General features: G+C 53.4%; 1 protein-coding gene across 7 annotated transcripts in view; it reads left to right on the top strand.

The window, feature by feature from the left end:
- The window catches only part of NECTIN1 (nectin cell adhesion molecule 1), a 91,559-nt gene that overhangs the window by 39,558 nt on the left and 30,873 nt on the right, over positions 1-21,128 (top strand). For 6 of the 7 annotated variants that reach the window (XM_039565027.1, XM_039565028.1, XM_039565031.1 and 3 more), the window contains exons 2-5: positions 1,079-1,429; positions 2,149-2,451; positions 2,859-2,976; positions 4,771-4,922. In XM_039565027.1, the coding sequence (XP_039420961.1) occupies positions 1,079-1,429; positions 2,149-2,451; positions 2,859-2,976; positions 4,771-4,922 (924 nt within the window). Of the gene's footprint in view, positions 1-1,078; positions 1,430-2,148; positions 2,452-2,858; positions 2,977-4,770; positions 4,923-13,796; positions 20,167-21,128 lie in introns of those variants that run through there. The other variant, XM_039565030.1, reaches the window with a different exon arrangement.

The following is a 21,128-nucleotide window of genomic DNA, read 5'->3' as shown; positions in this document are numbered from 1 at the left end:
GGGGAGCAGCACTGAGGAGTTCATTTTGGCCTTGGACAGGGAGCCATTCATCCCTGGAAGAACAGAGTAGGTTTAGGAGGTGCTGTCTAGTTTCTCTTGCTATGCATTTTTCTTTCCCCAGCCCCTCTCTCTCCCATTACTCTTTCATGTTCCTCACTCTCTGTGCATGTTTCTTTTTTTTATTATCCCTTTCTTTCCTTTCCTCCCAGGCTCCCAGAATCCATCCAATTGCAGATTCTCCCAGAAGCAGGGAGCAAAACCCGCTTTTCTTGTTCTCACCACCTTGCCTCTCTATTGTATTTATCATACAAATACTGGCTGCATAATTACCAGAGCATTATCTCTAAATACGCAGATTAGGAAAAGACACAGTGGCAGCAAAGATGAATTTCAGGGTCAGACTGGTGGGAGATGTTTTTCTCCATCTGTCAGGGGAGGAATCAACTGAGACACAACAGCTGTCATGAACTGCAGCTCCCACTTTTCACGAGCACCTTCCACAGAATCAAGGTGGAAGGTTCCTAAATTCAGCCACTTCTGGGGTTATAAGAAGGCCACAGAAACGATCTGGGTGATACAGGGAGATCGTGCAAGGTGTAGAGGCAGTGCCTTAAAGCCGATCTTGGATGGGAATTATTGCTGCCCTGAAATGAGGGCTGAGCCTTTGCAGCTCCTTTAATTACTGCTGCAGCTCCAGTGGGATTAAATGGAAGTCTGAGTGTGTGTTAGCATGTGCTGGGATGTGCGGTGCTGATAAACATCAGGGCTTTCACATGCCTGCAGACACACATGCCCTGCCTATTTACCATGATTCAGTGTCACCTGGAGCTGGAGACAAAAGGGAGGGAGGTGTTATTGATCCAGCCTTGTGCCTTTGGGTGGTGATGAGCCCTAGGCTGGACTGCTCATAGCGGGAAGAAGGTGTTTATGACCGGGTGGATGCAGAAGGTGCCTGTAGCCACAAACCGCTCTTGTATCAGCCATGCCAAGAAGAAGCAAGTGGAATAAATAGAGGGATTGATGAGCCTGATGCTCCTGGGGAGCACACGAATGTTCACGTGTCCCCGTTTCGTTGCAGGGCTGCAAGCTCAGACTGTCTTGGTCAATGACACCGTCTCGGGGTTCATCGGCACGGACGTGGTGCTGCACTGCAGCTTCACCAACCCGCTGCCCATCGTGAAGATCACGCAGGTGACGTGGCAGAAGGCCACCAACGGCACCAAGCAGAATGTGGCCATCTACAACCCCGCCATGGGCGTGTCCATCCTGTCCCCCTACAAGGAGCGGGTGACTTTCCGGAACCCTTCCTTCAAGGATGGCACCATCCAGCTGTCCCGGCTGGAGCTGGAGGATGAGGGGGTTTACATCTGTGAGTTTGCCACTTTCCCAACCGGCAACCGGGAAGGGCAGCTGAACCTCACCGTGCTGGGTAAGGCTCTGTAGGGTGAACCTCTGGTCCAACAGATCTGAGATTCACATCCTGGGAGCTCAGGGCAAAGGTGAATTTTGGGTGTACATTGTACCTGTGATGGATTTTTAAATTGACTGGGAAGAGGTGAAGAGCAGGGAACCCAGGGCAGGTGATTCTGAGACAGCTGAGCTGTCACACCTCTCCTTCTTTCCAGCTCTCAGTTCCCCTTTTCCCTCCACCTACACTCCTAATGCAGGTGCAGGAGCAGTGACCAGTTCCCTGTGGGAGTGGTGAATTTTAAAGAGCTGGGGGCTGTCAAGAGGAAAAAGACAGCAGAGGTTGTCCCTGGTGCTCAGGGTTGTGAGTGAACAGACCCCACCCAAGGTCTACATGAGTCATTTTCTCTCCAGTTTCAGTTCCTTTCTAACACAGGGATGAAAACCTCTGGGAGGAAGGGGTTGACTTTCCATGTATCTGTGCATTTAGGGCACCTCCACCATTGTTTCCCCATAAATGATGCAGGTAGATGGTGCAAGGTGCATAGGCACTGCCATAAAGCACTTATTGCATGGGAATTATTGCTGGCAATTAGCACAGCTCTGGACTCACCACAAGCTCTGTCACAGCCTCAGTGGTGTTAGGTGGTTCTTGGGAGGTAGCGAACAGAGCAGCGCTGCTTTTCTAACCATCCCTTTGCACCCTTTTCTCCTCCTCCTCCTCCCTGCACTCCCCTGCAGCCAAGCCCACGAACTGGATGGAGGGCACCAAGAGGCCGCTTATTGCCAAGTCTGGCAGGACAGAAAAGATCCTGGTAGCCACCTGCACCTCCTCCAACGGGAAACCCCCCAGCACCGTCACCTGGGACACGAAGCTGAAAGGGGAAGCGGAGTTCCAGGAGATCCGGAACAGCAACGGCACCATCACGGTGATCAGCCGGTACCGGCTGGTGCCGAGCCGCGAGGCGCACCGGCAGCAGCTCATGTGCGTGGTCAACTACCAGCTGGAGAGGTTCACCGACAGCATCACCCTCAACGTGCAGTGTAAGGGGGCCTGGGCACGGCTGGGAGGGCTCCCTGCTCGGGGCAGGGTGGGGGATGCGCTCTGGGAGAAGAGGGGTTTGTGAGGGGAGATGTCGGGCTGCTGAGGGACTGCTGTCTTGTTTTTGAGAGTGGAAATGGAAGGGATCCTCTGGAATAATCGTGGGTTTTCTCTTTTTCTTACCTTCTCTGCCTCTGCCATGTCCCTTTTTGCCCCCTTCTCTCTCATTGCCCTCTGCCCTCCCTCACATTCCTTGTCCTGTCATCTTTCCCTCCTTGCAATTGCTTTCCTTTTTTCACCCCTGCCCCCTCATCTCTTCCCACTTAATTTTCTCCCCTTTCCTTTCCCACACCCCTTTCCCCTCCTTTTCCCCTCCTGCTCTCCTCCCTTTTCCCCCCCACCCCTGCAGATGAGCCAGAAGTCACCATCGAGGGCTTCGATGGCAACTGGTTCCTGAACCGCAAGGATGTGAAGCTGATCTGCAAATCTGATGCCAACCCCCCAGCTCACACCTATGAGTGGAAGCTGTAAGTGTCCCCAGAGCCCCGCTGCCAGCAGCACATGTCACCTCCCAACAGGGACAAGAAGGCTCGGCAGACACCTCGCTCACCCTCTGGTCACTTAGGGCCCAGTCCCATTAGTGTCAGCAGTGTCACTCCAAGGCACAGCCTGTGCCTGTGCTGAAGGTGGCTGCCAGCACAGTGCAGCCTCAATATCCAGGGAAAACTTCCCATTCTCACCTCACTGGGATAATATTCTGCCCTGGTGATGTGAGGCAGCTGAGATATGACAAGGTGATTAATGTGCCCAGCACCACCAGCTGCCTCAGGAGCAGAGCTGGAAAAGAACCCAGGATTTCCCTGCTTTGAAGGGGCACAAATAGCACAAAATTTGTCTGTGTGTGAACAACTTTTCCCTGGAAATCAGCTCCAGCAGCCCCCCACATGACTGACATTAAACAGCAACAATTCCTTGTCCTCCAGGTTTCCAGCTTTTGGCTGAACACACTAAAGGGACTTGAAAAGTGAGTGAGGGGTGTCTGGGGAGCCAGGTGGGGAATTGATGCAACCTGATGTGGTTCTCTCTGCTGCTCTTTCTTCTCTGTAAGCACTCGTGTAGCTTTAAAAGAGGAAGATCAAATGGATCCTTTCTTCTTTTCAGCCGGCATTTGTCATCAGGAGAGAGGCTCTCAACATGGCTTTGCAAGGAGTACATTCTCTCTCATTCCACTTCCCAGATCAAAATGTTCACAGTGAAAGTCTGAAGAGGATTGTTTTTCTTGCCTTTTTTCCTAGTTCTCCATCCCCAGCTCTCTCCATATGTTGGTTCTGCCAGTCTGACTCAAACTCTGAGGGGCTCTCTGGGCTCCTCACATTTCCAGGAAAGCAAAGATTCACCCAATGCAGAAGAGAGGCCACTTGAGGCTATTTCTGTACCTCCTCCCCTTCCTGGGGGCTGCTGATGTTTTGCTCCTGCCTGGAATGTAAAACCCAGCTGTGCTTTTCCTCTCCTCCCATTTGGATGGAGATGAGCAGCAGTTGGGGGAGCTGTCAGAGGAGGCAGCAGCCTCCTGGAGCATCCCACACCACCCTTTTGAGATGTGCCCTAGTCTCTGTAGGTTCAGGGCTCTGTAGGACCAGGTTAAGGTGTTTTTCCATCAGCTCTGGGATCATTGGCTTGATGCAGCTGGAAAAGCTGTGTTTTCTGTACATATGTGTGTATGTAGACATGCAAAATACGTGCATTTAGGCACTTCTTTACAGTCCTAATTATACCCCCGTTATTCCCTTTTGTTTCTTACAAATTGCTGACAATATGTGCACATTTGGGTTGGGAGGAGGGGAAGGAATTACTTGAGTAATTTTTAATTGCCTAAGAGAAGTAATTACTTTGCTTTGCTTCAGTAATTAAGAATAACCAGGCCATGTGTGTCTTTTCCTAACACACAGGGGCTTTTTTTTTTTATTTTTTCATCTGCCTTTGTTCATTTATTTTCTGTATCTCCGGGTTCAGGTTTGCATTATTCCAGTTTCGCACTTACCTGACTGTTCTGACATGGGCAGGGCTCTAAATCAACACTGCTCTCCACGAGTTCGAGTTGGAATTAACACTGGCTGGTCAGGAGAGTTAAATGGGCAGGAAATTGGGGTGAAACAGGGTCAGGTTGTGTCCCTTTCCTGCTTGCATTAATGGAAATTTTCCAGCTTCTGGACCTTGCCCAAGGGCAAGCACAGACCCAGCACGCTGGTGTCACCTCTGCAACACTTGTTGACCTGCTGGGTGTCACCTCTGGGGTCAACCATGGTCTTTGTCCCCCCCAGGCCAAACGGGACCCTGCCAGGGAGTGTGGAAATCCAGAACAACACCATCTACTTCAAAGGGCCCGTGTCCTACAGCGTGGCTGGCACCTACGTCTGCGAGGCCACCAACGCCATCGGGACACGCTCGGGCTTGGTGGAAGTCAATGTCACAGGTAGGACAGCCCCTGGCTGCTCTGGAACGTGGAAAAGGAGGTGGGGAGGGAGAGGAGGGTGTGAGCAGTTTACAGCTACCACTCAATTCCATCTCCTCAATCACCAGTGTCTCCTCTCAGGGGTGGGAATCTCGTGGTGCAAAGGGGGCAGTGGAGTTCTTGGCTTTGTACTGGTGTTGCACTGGTTTGCCCTGGGTTCTTTTTCTCCTTTCCTCTTGTGGTCTTTTCCTTTCTTACACCAATTCTATTTGTTCCCCCCTCGTCTTCTGCTTTGGATTCAGAGAGATCGTTGCTGTATTAACAGCAAAGACACGGCAGGGAGATATTGTTTGATCAGGGTGAGGGGTGGGATGAGGATGTGGACTGCCAGAAAGGCAGGAGATGGATGAGTCCCTTGCTCAGGATGGTGTTTGGTGTTTCTGGTGCTGGGCATTCTCATGATTCTTCACTTGAGCTCCTTCCAGTGTTGGTCTGTGGACTCGCTCACCTGCCTGCCACGGATTCCTGTGAGCATTTGAGGAGCTTTGTCTGGGCTCCAGGAAGGAATAACATCCCGGGATGCAGGCAGTGGGAAGGGGTGCTGTGATGTCTGATGGCCTGCAAAGCAGTGTGGCCACAGGAGAGAGGGAAAGACGTGTGGGTAAGCTGAGGTAGTGCCAGGGAGAGAAAGTCATGTCAAGAAATAGCTTAAAGAGGAGAAATAACAAATGGCAATAGCCTGATTTCTGAAAGTCAGAGTGACATTGTGAGGCATCACCAAGAAGGAAAAGTGGCTGTGGGTGCTTTGAGAGGAGGAAAGGGACATTTATCCCATTTCTTTGGGGTAAAAGGAGCAATCTGGGTTATCTGGCAGTGACTTGTGGGTCTCAGGAGGGCTGGAAGTGCCTCTTGGAGCAGTGAGGTGGAGCACTGCCACACTGCAGCGAGCTCTGGGCTGCAAACACCCCGGACAGGATGGGCAGTGAGGCGAATGAGGTGCACTGGGGGCTTCCAAGGCGTGGGGGATACAGAACAGGCTCCCAGGGCTGTTACCTCTCCCTGCTGTCCAGCCCAAGGCGATCAGAGCCTCTCCTGCCACCCTGCTCCATGGGGAGTTGTCTGATCTGAGAGTGATGAAACTCCAGCCCCCTGCACCAGCTTTCTCTGGTGGTAAATGCTGAGCAAGCGTAGAGCCGAGTCTGGGGCAGCTAAATTAGCAATAACTCTGTGTTTGGCACCCTCAGCACCTCAGCTCCCCTCTCTGTACCGTGGGTAAACCAGGCCAATCTTCCTCTATCCAAGTGCTTGGAGGTCAATGGATGGGATGTGCTAATTAGATGCTAATTACCCGGTATTTATTTATGATCATTATCACTGTAGCAGGCCTTTAATTCACACCTCCTGTCCTGGATCCCTGCCTGCTGAGTTGTTCCTGGTACAGGCTTTTCTCTGGGGGCTGTTTCTTTTGCCAGCCAAAGGCACTGGAAGAACAAAGCTCTTTGTGCCCAGCCCTGCCCAACCACCCAAAATCAGGGCAAGGTCATGGCCAAAATCAGCTGCTGGCCATTCCAGGGGAGTTGTCACCTCAGTGTCCCTGGGGCAGTGCCCGGTACAAACTGAGCTGACTCCCTTTAGCAGTAGAAATCCGTCCCATGCAGTGTCCAGGATGCTGGGGCGTGTTGGAAGCAGTGAGCAGAGCTTAAAAACCTCTAAGCTCAGCCCCCAGTTGCAGAGAAGGAGGTGGAATAGGGATTGAAGGAGACTTTGGGAGTAACAGGCTTTCACTTCCCATTCCTGCATAGCCTCTGTGTCCCTTCCTTGCTGTCATTCTGCCTGTCCAACCACCCCATATCATTTGTGGTGTCAGGACACCAGGCACAGCCCTCTCTTCACATTTCCTGCCCGTTTTTGGTGTGTCTCAGCAGCACAGTGGCACTGCAGGTGGCTGCACCAGCTCACCTGCACAGGCACAGGCTCCTCTAGGGACGAGGGGCTGGGGGTTCCCCCTCTGGGATTTGGAATTGTCTCTTTTCCTGGTGGTCTTTCAGAGGGTGGGTAGAGCATGGTTCTCACGTTCCATCAGGGCAGGGCTGGCCAAGGAGGTGGGGGCTGGCAGGAGTTCTGGGGTTGGGCTGGGTTGGTGTCTGCCTGCCTGTAATCTCAGCTGATTCCCAAAGGTCCCGGTTGTGGGGCTGAGGTTAAATAAGGGGGAATGAAGGGCACACCCACAGCTGCCCTGCTAGGAGGGATTAACAGCCAACCCCACAGGCCAGGCCTGCACCACATAAAAAAGAAGAAATCCTTTAATAATTCATGGGATCTGAATATGTTTATCCAGCTCTCCCTAAGGAGCGATTAGGCCGGTGCTGGGGAGGGCTCAGCCCTCCTTGCTCAGCTATTACAGGTACATTTGTTTGGGTCTTGCAGGCAATTTAGGGATTGTCAGTGGACCACGAAACCTCTTTCAAGAGCTGCATGCAATAAATGGAGTTCAATCTAGTGAGCAGCCAGCCTTGGGAGGAAAAAAAACAACATGGAAGGCTGATGCAGAGAAAACCCTGCAGCAGCTTTTCCCCTTTCTGTCTCCCTGTTCTCCCTCTTTTTGCCACCCAAAATCTTCCCTCCAGCCCCCAGAGAGGAAGAGAGCAGGGCTGGTTCAGCCCCCTGATGGGGAGGGCAATTTGTTCAGAGGGAGAAGGCTGAATGCTTCTATGAGAGTTATGGCGCATTAAAGAGATTGATAAGTGGAAATTTAATATTTTATTCCAGCAATCTGTTCCCATAATAGCTTCTCCTGCCTTGCAGGACCTTTGTCAGTCGCAGGCAAGCCATGTAGTGTGACATGTAACTATTTATTACAGGCGGGTGCGTGACAGAATAAAAGGCTGTGCTTATGGACAGCACATGTGGGGTGGTCCTGCACAGAGAGCTGCCCATGGACATTCACATGTGTGATTCCATTTGTATCCTGCCCATGGACATTCACATGTGTGATTCCATTTGTATCCTGCCCATGGACATTCATATGTGTGATCCCATTTGTATCCTACCCATGGACATTGATATGGCTGATCCCATTTGTATCCTACCCATGGACATTCACATGTGTGATCCCATTTGTATCCCAGCCATGGACATTCATATGGCATATCCCATTTGTGTCCTGCCCATGGACATTCATATGGCTGATCCCATTTGTGTCCTGCCCATGGACATTCACATGGCATATCCCATTTGTATCCCAGCCATGGACATTCACACGTGTGATCCCATTTGTGTCCTGCCCATGGATATTCACATGGCTGATCCCATTTGTATCCTACCCATGGACATTCACATGTGTGATCCCATTTGTATCCCGGCCATGGACATTCATATGGCTGATCCCATTTGTATCCTGCCCATGGACATTCACACGTGTGATCCTATTTAAATCCTGCCCATGGACATTCACATGTGTGTGATCCCAATGGATATTCACACCTGTGACTCCCGGTTTTCATCCTGGCCGTGGAAATGGTTTTCCCAAACCTGCATGCACAGGGATGCCCTGCATGCCCAGCCACGTGTCCATGCAGCAATAAAGCATTTGCATGTGGGAATGTGCATGGATTGAGGAACATGTGCTTTTCTGGGTGCAGCAGAGCATGGCCGTGCCCTGGCCCTGTGTAGGAGACGTTCCCCCACTTGTGCACTGGCTCCACCCAGAAGAAGCACAAGGAGAAAGGGGAAAAAAATGGAAAATGGACCTTTGAAGGAGACTGACAGAGCTGGGGGAGCAGGGAGAGCCTGTGCCTGCAGCTCTGCAGCCCTGGCCTTGGATGTGCTACAGGCTGGGGGGGAGGAGAAGCTGGCAGGGGTTGCTGACCCCCCCGCTTGCTTCGCTTCCAGCAGGGAGTTATTTACACACCAGCAGCGCTCTCGTCCCAGCAAGGTCACTGCAAACAGCCCGTGGGGCTCTCTGGAGCCGCTGCCACGCAGCACCGGGCTCGGGAAAGCTCTTTCCGGGAAGTCTTAAATCCCAAGCCCTGCAGCAGGTGCTCCCAAAGCTGGGCAGATCGAGGTGGGAGGATGTAGACCCAGGGGGGCCAAAGAGGAGCAAGCTCAGAGAGGGGGTCTGGCTGCTGCTGGTCTTCCAGAGTGGCTGTGCATCCTGTCTGGTGGCATCTGTGCCAGCGGCCCCCGCGGGTGCAGGGCTTGATTGACAGGGGATAGGTGACCTGAGAGAGAGATTAAAACCTAAGACACGTTTGGCATCTGGCCTGGAAGCCGTCACACTCTGAAACGCCAGCGGCAGCTGCTGAACTTCTGGATTAGCTGCCAGTGGTTTTTCCATCCCCGGCTGCACTTCAGGAAGCCCTGGGAGGGAGAGGAAAGCAGGATCCCTTGGAAAGCTGGAGATGGATGTGCAGAGGTACAAGGGGGAGGGAGGAGGTCAGCAGTGCTCTGGGATTCTCAAACTGCAGCTTTGTTCCGAGGTTTCTCCTTATCTCCCCTCGTGTACACAACTTTACACGGGGGCAAAGTCCTGGGACAATTTGGCGTGGGCTGTTCCGGCAGGGAAAGTTTGCCATCAGCAATCTGGCTCCTAAACAAACCCCACAGGGTCACTGCTGTGTTTGCTGAGGCCATCTGGGAGCTGGGAAGCCCCATGAATACGTTGGAATTCAGGTTCCTGTTCCTCCCTGGAGCTGCTGCTCACATTGCAGTGGGTGTTTGGTTTTCCAAGGTAGAAGGAAATCCAGAGCCTTCCTGGAAGAGGCTGGGCTGCCACATGTCCAACAGGTAATTCCTGATGGGGTTTGACATTTTCCTCAGTGCCCATGGCTACAGGGAGAATTTGGGCTGGTGCTGGGTTTTCCTTGGTCCTTAGGACTGAGGGGAAAAGGATGGTAATGGGCCTTAAAGGAAAAACATGTCCACAGGAAGTCTTTTAAAATATCCCAGCAGATGAGCAGAAGGGCTTTTGGAAGCTGGTTTCCTGTGGATCTGCATATCACAGAGGAATTACTGGGTGTCTAAAAATACTCTTTTTCTGATCAGGGCCCTTCCTGCCCCTGGGAGCAGCCTCCTGTCCCTCAGGGTTCTCTGATGTCTAATGAGGTTTAGCTCCCACCTCTACCAAGGATCCCACTCCAGCCTTCTCCAGGAGCTTCCTGATAGGGATAATGTCAGCTTATTCTGTCAGGTAGCACTAAAATGGGCCAGCAGGTTCAAAAAGCAGCAGATCAAGGATTGATGGGCAGCTGGGATGATTTGCATGCGCCTCATTTTTACTGGAAAACAGCCATTAAGAGAAAGATGGGATTTTTTTAAAACCTGTACTTTTAAAGCCACTCCTGTGATGGGGAAGGTTTGGGGATGTTTGTTGAGCCCTGGGGTGCTGCAGGGAGATGTCAGGAGATGCCCAGAGCCTTGCAAAGGGATCAAAGAGAACCTGTGGGCTGGGCCAGGTGCCAGGCCGAGCCCGGGGTAACCTCCTGTCTCCCTGCTCTCCCAGCTGCCGTCCCCGAGGTCCAGCTGCTGGCACGGGGACAGGAAGCTGGGCTGAATGCAACAGCTGGCAGAGGCGGGCACGGGCAGATAGTGTTGCTGCTTTAATTCCTATTCATACAGCACTCCCTCTTTTTATAAGGGCTGGGGGGTGGCAGGCGGGGGGAGGCTTTTCATGCTGGCATTAAAGCCTGGCTTGTTCCCCCTCCCTCGGCTCCGCTGTCTCCTGTTTCTCCAGGCCGCTTTTCACAGCGGCTTTAATTCTCTCCAGACTCTTCCTAATGGATTTTTCACGTGGGGCCCCTGAGCACGCTCAGGCATCGCACCGGTTCCCAGAAATTTCACGCCCCCCTTGGACACAAAAAAAAGGGGATCCTTTTCCCACACTTCCCCCTCTCTCTCCCTGGGGCTGCTCCGTTTGCACCCCGCACGTGAAACAGGGTGGGCAGAGGGGTGGATCCCAATTTGTGGGGCTGGCAGATGTGCTGGTGGTTAATGGACCTGGATGTGGGGACAGGTGACACGCTGGTCCCCGCTCACCACCCGCCAGTGCCGAGGCACCTTGGCACAAGGCCGGGAACACCACTCACACCCCGGCGCATCCCGAGGGTCGCAGCAGTGCCCACCCTGCTCCGGAGCCAGCGCCGGTCTGTGCCGCCATCCAGTGGCAGTGCCGGGCTCTGGAGTGGCCGGACCCTCTCCTCCCCGGACACTGACCACCCCCCCGGGGGGGTCACCCACCTTCCCCAAAGCCCCCCCTGTCCCGGCTCTGGAGGAAGGATGAGGAGGGAGGAAGCTCTGTGGGTGAGGAGGGGGTGATTTGGGGCTGCTGGCGGGCGATCTTCCCCGTCTTTCTTCTGCCTCCCTTCCCACAGTCTGGGTTTGTTTTCTCTGGCATGGGAACAGGGCCACGGCGAGGAGGATGGGGATGGGATGCGGGGAGAAAACAGTTCCTTGCCTGAGCGACGTGTGAAATGCACCAGGGACGGATGGATGGATGGATGGATGGATGGATGGATGGATGGATGTGCTCCTGCTCGTGTCCGCGGCATTGGCAGTGCCAGGGGGTGGCACGGGGGTGGCGAGTGCTACAGCAAGGGTGGGCAGCACGAAGGGCAGGGAAAAAATAAATTATCTCCTGAGAAAGGTAGGAAAACATCCCCCTTTCACTTCAGGCGTCCAACCTGGACTGTTAATGAGGCTTTTAGCAGGAAAGTGGGCCAAGCTCCTTCAGAAATCAGGCACAGCCCTCCCCTGTCAGATGTGCTCTCCAGAGCTGGGATGCAGAGGGACCAGTGTGGTTTGAGGGATCTGCACACCCCGTCTGGCTCTTTGCAGGGTGGGTTTGGGGACCTGTGGGGCCAAGCACAGAGTCAGCCCTGCTGTAGGGAACAGCAGGGTGTGAGGAGGCTTCAGAGCTCTGGGAGAATGAAAAACTGAGCCCCTGGGGCCTGAGCCAGCTTGCTGGGCTTCCCCTGCTCCCTCTCAGCCTCCAGGTGCTCCCCTGCTTTGGGAACTGGGCACCACAGAGGCTGCAACAGCGAGGAGCGGCCCCGGGGAGGTGGCTTAGGCAGGGGTAGAGGGAACAATGTGGATGTTGTGTGGCTGAAGCTGAGCTCTCAGCAGGCAGGACTACGAGGGGATGGACGTGACTGTCCCTGGTGTCCCTGCAGAGAGGTTCTGCATGAACCAGCTGGCTGGGACAGCCTTCTCTTGATGCAACATGTGGCTTTGGCTTTCCACAACCCAGCCTCAGCTCCCCAAGCTGCAAGACATGCCCTTGCTGCTTCTCTAAGGCTGTCTTTGGGAATAAAATGCTGTCTCCTGCCTGCACAGCATCTTGCTCCTCATTCTGGCTCCAGCAGGGCCCCTCCATCTGTCCCCCAGCCCACTCTGCCCAGTGGGCTGCTCTCTGTGTGGGTTCAGCCTCAGGAGGCTTCGCTCCAGGCAAGTCAGCACTGCAGAAACCAAGACGCTGTTGTTGGGTTGATGTTTCACGAAAGGCAGGAATTAATCATCTTTCAGGCACAAAAAAACCCAGAACATTTATGGCTCAGGCCAGCAATTGCTCGAATTCAGCGCCCTTGTCCAAAACCTGCAGCTGTTTCAGTGCCTTCACTTGGGGGAAGCTCTTTTCTCTCCTCTCCCTCAGCGTCTGGGCTAAGCTGTGCTGCAGGAACCCCACTCCTGCCAGCAGGGACATGGAAGGGCGTGGGCAGCAGCCATGCCTCACATCCCTTTGGAATCTGCTGCCTTCGAGCCCCCCTTTCCCCATCACCCCACCCTGGCTGCACTCTACTGCTGGGTCTGCACCTCTCCTTGGCTGCTGGGGGGAAAAGTGAAGGCCAGGAAGCTCCAGGGCTGGCAGCCAGGCCTTGGAGGTGGGAGGAGCACTGGGAGAGGTCTCACGTGCAAAGACAAGGCTGCCACCGGGCATTGACCAGGTGCCTGCTGCCTGAACTGGGAGGCAGGTGAAGGGCTCAGATAACCATGTGGTGTTGATACCTGCTGGACACGGGTGTTCAACAGGCTCTGAGCTTGGCCAGGGGCTGTAACTGTGCCCAGCAAGGTTGATTGAAGTCCTGCCTCAAACTTTATCTGTGCCAAAGTGTAGGTGTTGAACTGCATGAAAGAGGAGAGAGCTGCTTTCTCATCTCTTTTCTCTGCCTCTTTTTGAGTTATTTATTTATTTTTTTAAATAGGTCAGGGTAACTATAGGAGCAAGATTAGCAGGAGGAGTGGCACTGTGCTGGCCAGGGAAGGGAAAGGAGCAGTGGGAGGGCTGTGTCCTTGTGCTGCAGGGTCAGCACACGGGGTCAGGAGCCAGCAGGGCTCTGAGCAGCCACAGGGCACCTGTGGGTGGAGGATCACAAGGTGCTGCTGCCTTCTGGCCCCAACTGGTTCTCATCTGGGCTGGGATGTGAGGAGAGGGATGCAGAGCTGGTGGGTCCAGCGTGGCATCTCTGTGAGCAGCTCAGTGCCCACCCTCGGCCGGGGTTTGGGGTCTTGCTCCTCACCAGGAGCACTCTCTGGGAAACTGGAACTGGAATTTTGTCACCCGGTAACACGGAGCGCGTCTGGACTCAAGACACGGGGCTGGTGGGATCTGAGCACGCCTGGAGACACCCGGAGGGCTGGGGAGGGGAGATCACTGCTTCCAGCCTGCTGGGCTCCTGCATGAGGCTTGGCCAGCTTGGCACGGCACCTCCCCCTTGCTGAGGCAGAGCTGACCCCTGTGAGGACGCCCCTCTTGCCCTTTCCCCAGTTTTTCCCTTCCCTGTTCCTTACCCTCATCTTCCCACCCCCTCACTCCCCCCAAACTGGCAATGAAAGCATGGAGGGAGGGCGCGTTTCCGCATGGTTTGACACTGTTCCCCCTTCCATCTGTCTTTTCCTACCCAGAATTTCCCTACACCCCGTCTCCAATCGATGATCACAAATCCATGGTGCAGCCGAACATCCCCACACCGGTGATTGGGGGCATAGTGGGAGGCGTCTCGCTGGTCCTGGTGGTGGCCGTGGTGCTCTTTGTGGTACTCCGGCGCCGGCGTCACACCTTCAAGGGTGACTACAGCACAAAGAAGCACGTGTACGGCAACGGCTACAGCAAGGCTGGCATCCCACAGCACCACCCCCCCATGGCCCAGAACCTCCAGTACCCCGACGACTCGGACGACGAGAAGAAGCCGGGCCCCTTGGGCAGCAGCACCTACGAGGACGAGGACGAGGACGCGGGAGGCGAGCGCAAGCTGGGCGTCCCCAAAGCCTACGAGGAGGATGCCAAGAGGCCTTACTTCACCGTCGACGAGGGCAAGGCCCACCCCGAACCTTACGACGAGAGGACACTCGGCTTCCAGTACGACCCCGAGCAGCTCGACCTGGCCGAGAACATGGTGTCGCAGAACGACGGGTCTTTTATTTCCAAAAAGGAGTGGTACGTGTAGCTCCACGCCCCTGCGCTACACTCACACTCACTCACGCTCACGCTCACAAAAAACACGCTCGCGAGCGGTGCCCTCCCTCCCCCGCGGCCCTCCCGGCACACCCACGCACGCCCCGGCCGGCCCCGCACAGACTTTTCGGATGCTCCCAGCAGGATCGGGCGGGGCTGGGGGGTGAGCGGGGAGGGAGGGCGGCTGGCTTTGCTTACGGATCATTTTTTTGGGGTGGGGCTCGTGCGGGAGGGCGGGAGGTCGGGTAATTATTTTCTCTCGGTTTTTGGTTTGGCTTTTTAATTTCTCTCTTCGACGACTTTCGTCCCCTTCTGTGGTGTTTGTATTGGTCGGTGGCTTAGGTGTTACTCTTTGCTTTAACGACTGTTGCCCAGCCTGTATATTACACTCTGTTTGTGTCTTCATGTCTCAGAGTGCCCTTCCCTCCCCGAGGCTCCCTCCTCCCACTCCCACCCCCCTGAAACACTGGAAATTTGTTTGTATGTTGTCTTCTCTGTTTGTTTTTTAACCTTGGGAGGGGGGCAGGTGGGCTGTCCGTAGGACAGGGGCCAGGAGAGTTTATGGCAATGGAAACATAGGTGCCATTATCAGGTGAATGGATTTTGGGGGTTTTTTTCCCCTAATTACTTTTTTTTTCCGGTGGGGTCTGGGTGACACTCCCATTGCCTGCTGCACACCTGGAGAGATTCACACCCAGTTTTTAATGACTCAATGAAAGGAAAATGAGGAGAAAGGGGGGAAAAATAGCCCTAGACCAAACCCCAGGTGCAGGGGCTGATAGCAGAGCAGGGAAACAAAACTGCCATTTTCCTCCTACAATTTATTATCACCTGGCTTTTCATTTTTCTGTCTTTGTTTGAGTGTGCTTTTAAAAGAAAGAAAAGGAGTATTTATTGCTGACATTTTTCCCCCTGTGATGGCTCAGAGAAAGGCTGGCTCTTTTTGTTCTTGTTGCTGTTGTTGTCGCTGGTACCAGCCACAGAGCAGTTCACCAGGGCACATCCACTGGGGAAGGGACCAACTGAGGACACTTTGCTTCCACACATTCACTGCCTTCAGCTCTGCTCTGCACACCCTGCCAGGGCAGGACCAGCCCCCGAGGTTTATTTTATTATACCACTAAGACTTAGTTGTCATGTGTTTACACTTTGTTTTTTATTCTGGTCAGAGCACGGGGGTGCTTCTCTCTCCCTCTTTCTCTCTCTCTCTCTCTCCCCTAGCAACAACCCCAGCCCGTGGCTGCACCACATAGCTGGCATTGATTGCCACTTTTCCAATATCACATCCCTCTCCTGAGCACGGGCTTGGCAGACAGGGTAGGAGGGACTGAGCTTGGGGTATTGATCTCGCCCTCCTTGCCTTGAGCCACAGCGTTGTGCTGGGGAGGTTTGGATTGCTGCTATCTCTGCTCTGTGGATAAATGGGATTCCAGACTTCAGGGCCCTCTGTCTCACACCGACCATCTCCAAATTAGATTCACTGGGTTGGGGCTTATTTTTCTTCTTGTGGGTTATATTTTTTTTTTTTTAATTTGATGTATAAATAAATCTTTTGTTTGAAAAGAAATCCCCAGTTTTTTTGTATTATCATGCACATCTAAAAATAGCAGGACTAATTCTCCTCCTGCCTTACCCGCTGGGTTTTGTTCCACAGCGGCGATCCTGCTGCAGAAGGGAGGAGGGTGCAGAGGGAGACCCACACGGATGAGTCAAGGTCAGATCTCTGATCCAGGCAGCCTCCAAAGCTTTCCTTCCCCATGAGGTGCTCAGTGCAGACCTTGGGGAGCTCAGCCTGAGCCATGCCCAGTTTGCTGTGATTGCATTAGTGGGGTAGGGCAGTGGGCAATCCAATTGTAGGGCTGTAATCTCTCCGCGGTTCCTGCCAGCCCCTCAGGCTTCCTGGCTTCTGGCACAACAGCCACATGCCACAGGAAGGCTGCTCTGTGTCCTCTCAGAGCCAGGGCAGGCAGAGATTCCCTCAGGATCCCTTAGGCTGAACCGTCCCAGGTCTGTCCGCTGCCACCGGGAGCACCCTGCTAGCAAGAACCCCCCCAGTAAAGGAAATAAAACCTCTTAACATCTCTCCAAATCTCTGATTACTGATGATTAGGGGTGGGAATGACTTCCCTGCAGTGCCTTGGGAGAGCAGCACACAAAGGGCTTTGATTCCCCAGAGGGAGAGCCTGTAATCTGGATCAGGGCAGAGCCTGCACAGTGTGTGGTGCAGGGAGAATTCCCAACAAAGTCCATCTCTGAAGTGAATAATCCTTCAGATCTGGATCCCACAACCAGGCTCTGAGCAGGACGGTGACAGTGCCTGCAGCGCCAAACTCTGGGTGGTCATCAGCAGGCACAGAGTGAGATCAGTGGCACAGACCCTCCCCTGCAGATTTCCCCCAGCACCCTGGGAGGAGGTGGCTTTGGAAGAAAACAACCTTTTATAAAACCTGCAGGGTCCGGCAGGGATTCTTCACGTTCAGGCAGAGGCCACTGCTCAGGTCTGGCAGATTCCCACCACACTGACCCCACAGCTCTGTGTCCTGAAGAGCAAAGGTGCAAAGCCAACGGGGCAGAAGGCCTGGGAGAGTTCAGGATGGTGTGGCTGTCCCCAAGTTCAGGGATGACTGAAGAAACCCTAAGAAATCTGCTTTGGGAGTTATTACTTTGCCTTTGAAGGTGTCATTTTTTGAGCTGTAGCTTCCTTGGCTTATTTATTGCCCGTTCACACACTGCCCACTTCGTGGGGGCTCAAAAAGCCAGTGGGATCCAGGGAAAGGAAAGGAGAGAGTGGAGCAATGTGGAATTTCCAAGCTAAAGCCTATGCACGGTTCCCTTCCTGCTGCAGCACTTCTTCCTGCCCAGTACTGCACCAGCCCAAAATCAGGACTTAGCTCAGCCACTTACCTCCTCAGAGTGGTTCCGAAAAGGGGTCAAATGATCATTTTTCATCCAGAGCTTGGAGTGGAAGGTCCTTAGACAGCGTTGCCTGGCACAGCAGCGAGGCACCCTGCGAGTTCAAGGTTCAGTGCTGCATTTCTCTCATCCTTGAGCTCTCCAGCATTGCTCCCCTGGTGCAATTATCGCCACAGCCACGGAGAAATGCCACCTCTGCTCCGTCATTTGCTTCTTGCTGTCCCTTGCAAGGTCAGCTAGATGGCCAAGAGACTCTTGGGGTGGTAATTAGCTGAGTGATTAGCCATTAATCCATAGCAAGGTGGAAGAAAAAAGAAGTGTGGGGGAAGAAAATCAGATTGATGCTTCATCTGAGGGCTCTTTGGGTCCAGTAATAGCATCGCTGCCTTCTCTGGGTTGAATTGCTCTGAGGGGGCCCTTGAAGGGAATTAGATGAGATTTTCCACCATCATCCAGCAGAAAGTGAGATCTGTCCCTCCCTGCATGCAGGGCTGAGCTCAGGAGAGAGGCCGAAGTGAAGAATCACCTGCATCCTGCTCCCAGGAGCTTCTGCAGGAGGGGAATGTGCTGGGACCGTGCAGGGCCCACCAGCAGGGCCAGCCCGGGCTGTTCTGTGCTCTGGTGATGGTGTCACTTGTCCCTTTGTGCCCCAGTGTCCCTCAGTGGGCAGATTCTGTCAGGCTGGAATGCCACACATGAGCTCACAGGCCGGGCCACCTCTCTGGGACCCTCAGGCTGCCTCGAGTGAAAAATCCCCTGCTTCTCCACCCCCCCCCGGCATCAGAGGTGCTAAGGAGGTGGAAAATGCCCCTGTGGGACCTGGCAAAGGAGTGGGAGCTTCCAGTTGGGAGAGGGAAGCTGTCCAGGGGCCTCCTCCCCTCCACCTCGGTGCTAGGGAGCAGCTGCTCCCCAGGAAATGTCCCATCTCACACCAGTCCCAAACTGGTTTGCCCCACTGGCTGTGACTGGGCTGCTTCTCTGCCTTCACATGGCTCAGGGCTGGGTGTCAGTGCCTCATCTCCTCCCTCCGAGGGATCATTGTCCAGGAGGGATCCCTGCGCTGGATTTTGCCAGGGAGCAGAGACATCAGCATGGTGCTTTTCCTTTTCCCAGCCCTCATCCTGGATGGCAAAGCTTGTGGTACCTCAGGGTGGGTGGGGAAGCTGAGCAGGCAGTGAGAGAGAGGTCAGCGACCCGAAATTCAGGTGAATTTGGGCCAAGCCCCCATGTCCTTCCCGGTGTGAATTCAGGGAGCTGTGCAAGCAAACATATCCGTGTCACAACCCACAACGAGCCCGTGCTTTATGTACAAAGACACCACAGCTATTTCCCTGCTGGGGCTTAACTCCAGGATTATTCATTGCAATTCACCCTAGTGATGTTATTTTCCCTTATTTAATTACCAGGTTTGTTGTTTTTTCTCCCCCTGTTAAATCATTTTCATTCAAGCAGGGGGGGAGAAAATAAATTAAGGAAAAAACAACCTGAAGATTTCCACGTGAAATAAATCAACTAAACTGAGATGGTTGCACCAAATTGATTGCAAAGACTTGAGGGACAAAGGGAGCCATTTTCCTGATGTTGAGTGAAAAAGAAACACAACAACAGTTCAGCAAAAATCACGGCGGGTCAGGGAGAGAGAGATTCCAAAGATTGATCTCGAGGCAATTAGAGAAGGGAGCGAGATTGGAACGGGGGCTGCTGCTCTGCTTGGCCGTTCCCCTTTGCCACGCACACGCACGCACACGCAGATTTTTGGGGGTTTGGGTACCCGATGAGGTGGGGGGGAAAACCCCCTTGCCCTTGTGGGGGTCAGATGTGTCATTCCTGCAGGCTCTGAGGCTTCCCAGTGTGGAAACAGGGGGATCCCGGGTTGCCAGCAGGTTCAAATCCACTTTTAAGTTTGCCTCCACCTCTGCTGTTGCAGCCCTGAAGTTTTGGGTCTGTGGGGACAGGGGGCACTGCCAGCAGCGTGTGGCTGCTGCCTGTCCCTTTTTTCTGAGGTGTGAAGCAGCACCTCACCCTCCCCACCCTGCACTCACTGCCCTCCTCCCATCCCCTTCACACCCAAGGAAATCTGCTGTGGGTTTGAGCTTTTCCTTGGGAGAAGCAGGGCAGTCCTTGGGACAGGGGAGGCTGTGAAGGTCTCGGGTCCCTCCCCATCACCCCCAAACTCACCCCAGGGGTGGGGGACCAAGGGCAGAGGGGCTGGGGGAGAGCAGGGGGGGCTCAGCCCATCAGCAAGGGAAGGAAAGCCAAGCCTTAGAGAGGAGGCTGAGCTTGGATTTGGGACCAGGGAGATTTTCCCCATGTGATTCCCCGGGGGTGAATGTAAGGAGCACACGGAGGCAGATCCTCCGCTAGCAGACGCTGGTGTTGGTGGAGGGACTCTCGCTGAGGATCTGGATTTTCTTTTCTTTGGCCTTTCTCTTTTTTTAAAACATGATTCCTCAGCTCCAATGATTTTCTCTCTTTTTCTTCGTCCTCTGGCTGTAATGATCATTGTGGAATTAAAACTGCAGACAGACAAACAAACAACCCCAACCCCACTTCTTTTCTTTTTTTTCTCTTTTTTTTTTTTTTTTTTGGTAATCTGTGTTGTAAGTGCTTTTGTAAAAAACAAAAATTAAAAATAATAATAATAATTATGTAATGGACTTTTATGATTTTGGTTTGGTTTTTTTTTGTTTGTTTGGTTTTTTTTTTTTTTTTGGTTGTTGTTTTCCATCCTTTGTAATTTGTTCATTTGGAGTCCTGGGGTGGGGGGGGGCGGTATTTTCATGGTTATAATTTGTGTGGGTAGGGTGTTGCATCACCCTTCCTTTTACTTGTACAAAAAACAAATAGTGGCTCAGCTGTGGAAAAAAAAAATGTACTTTTTTATAAATAAAGAATTTTAAAAAAAGAGACCTTCTCCTTTTTGGTGCATCCGTGGCTGCGTCGTCGTGCACTCAGTGACTGAGAGCTGTGAGGGGAGTCACAGCAGCAGGAATGGCACCTGCTCTCCAATGGTTTGGGTTGGAAATATCCCAGGATACGCTGTATTTTTTGGAAATTCCAAGTATTTGTATTTGTATTTTGGAACGGGAGTTGCTTGCAGGTGAAGGCTGAAGGTTAAGGGTTGAGAGATTTCCAGAACAGCAATGAGCTGGAGAAGGTGGACTGGGAACGACTTGGTTTGCCACTGGCGTGGTGGTTTCGTGTGGAATTCTTGGACGGCAGATTCAGGATAGGCTAAAGGAGGCTGGAAGCTCTTCCTTTTGTTGATGTAAACAGTGAAATTGCTTGGCTGAGGCCCAAAGCTAACCTGAGCTAAGAAAAATAAATGGTTAGAAAAACAGGGCAGAAAAATCCATCCAAAAATCTGTGAAGAGTGAGGCCGAGTGTCTGTGGCTGAGGAAGTTCTCACTGCTGGCTGCAGCAGATGGGACAGGCTATTGGGAAAATGTCAATATTTCCCTAGAAATGTGGAATTAGCTGGTGTCAGGGACACAGGAAGGACACAGGAGGATGTTTTCCAGTGCCACACGTGCCTGCCATGGCAATGGTGCTTCCAAACCCTCTGCAGGCTCAGGGGGGCTCAGGGTGAGCGGAGCCACGGCACATCCCCGCGTCCCTGTCACTGCTCCCTGCCCTGGGAAGGACACTTTGCCTTTCCTTTCCCCAGCTCCCTGCCTGTGCACGGATGCTACAAAGGAATCCTTGTTCCCAGAGATCAAGGCCGGGCTTTTGTCAGGGAGGGAGGGACAAGGCAGGTGGGAGATCAGAGGGAGCGCTCGTGCTGTCCCTGCACTGAGCCCAGCAGACCCTCTGCCATTGCCCTGGGGAAGCAGGAGACTCCCTGGGAAGGGGGTTTTGCACCCAACTGG

The sequence above is a fragment of the Corvus cornix genome, chromosome 24, assembly GCF_000738735.6.
Source record: "Corvus cornix cornix isolate S_Up_H32 chromosome 24, ASM73873v5, whole genome shotgun sequence".
NCBI lineage: Eukaryota > Metazoa > Chordata > Aves > Passeriformes > Corvidae > Corvus > Corvus cornix.
The sequence above is the reverse complement of the archived record's forward strand: the minus strand, read 5'-3'. Positions and strand labels throughout refer to the sequence as shown.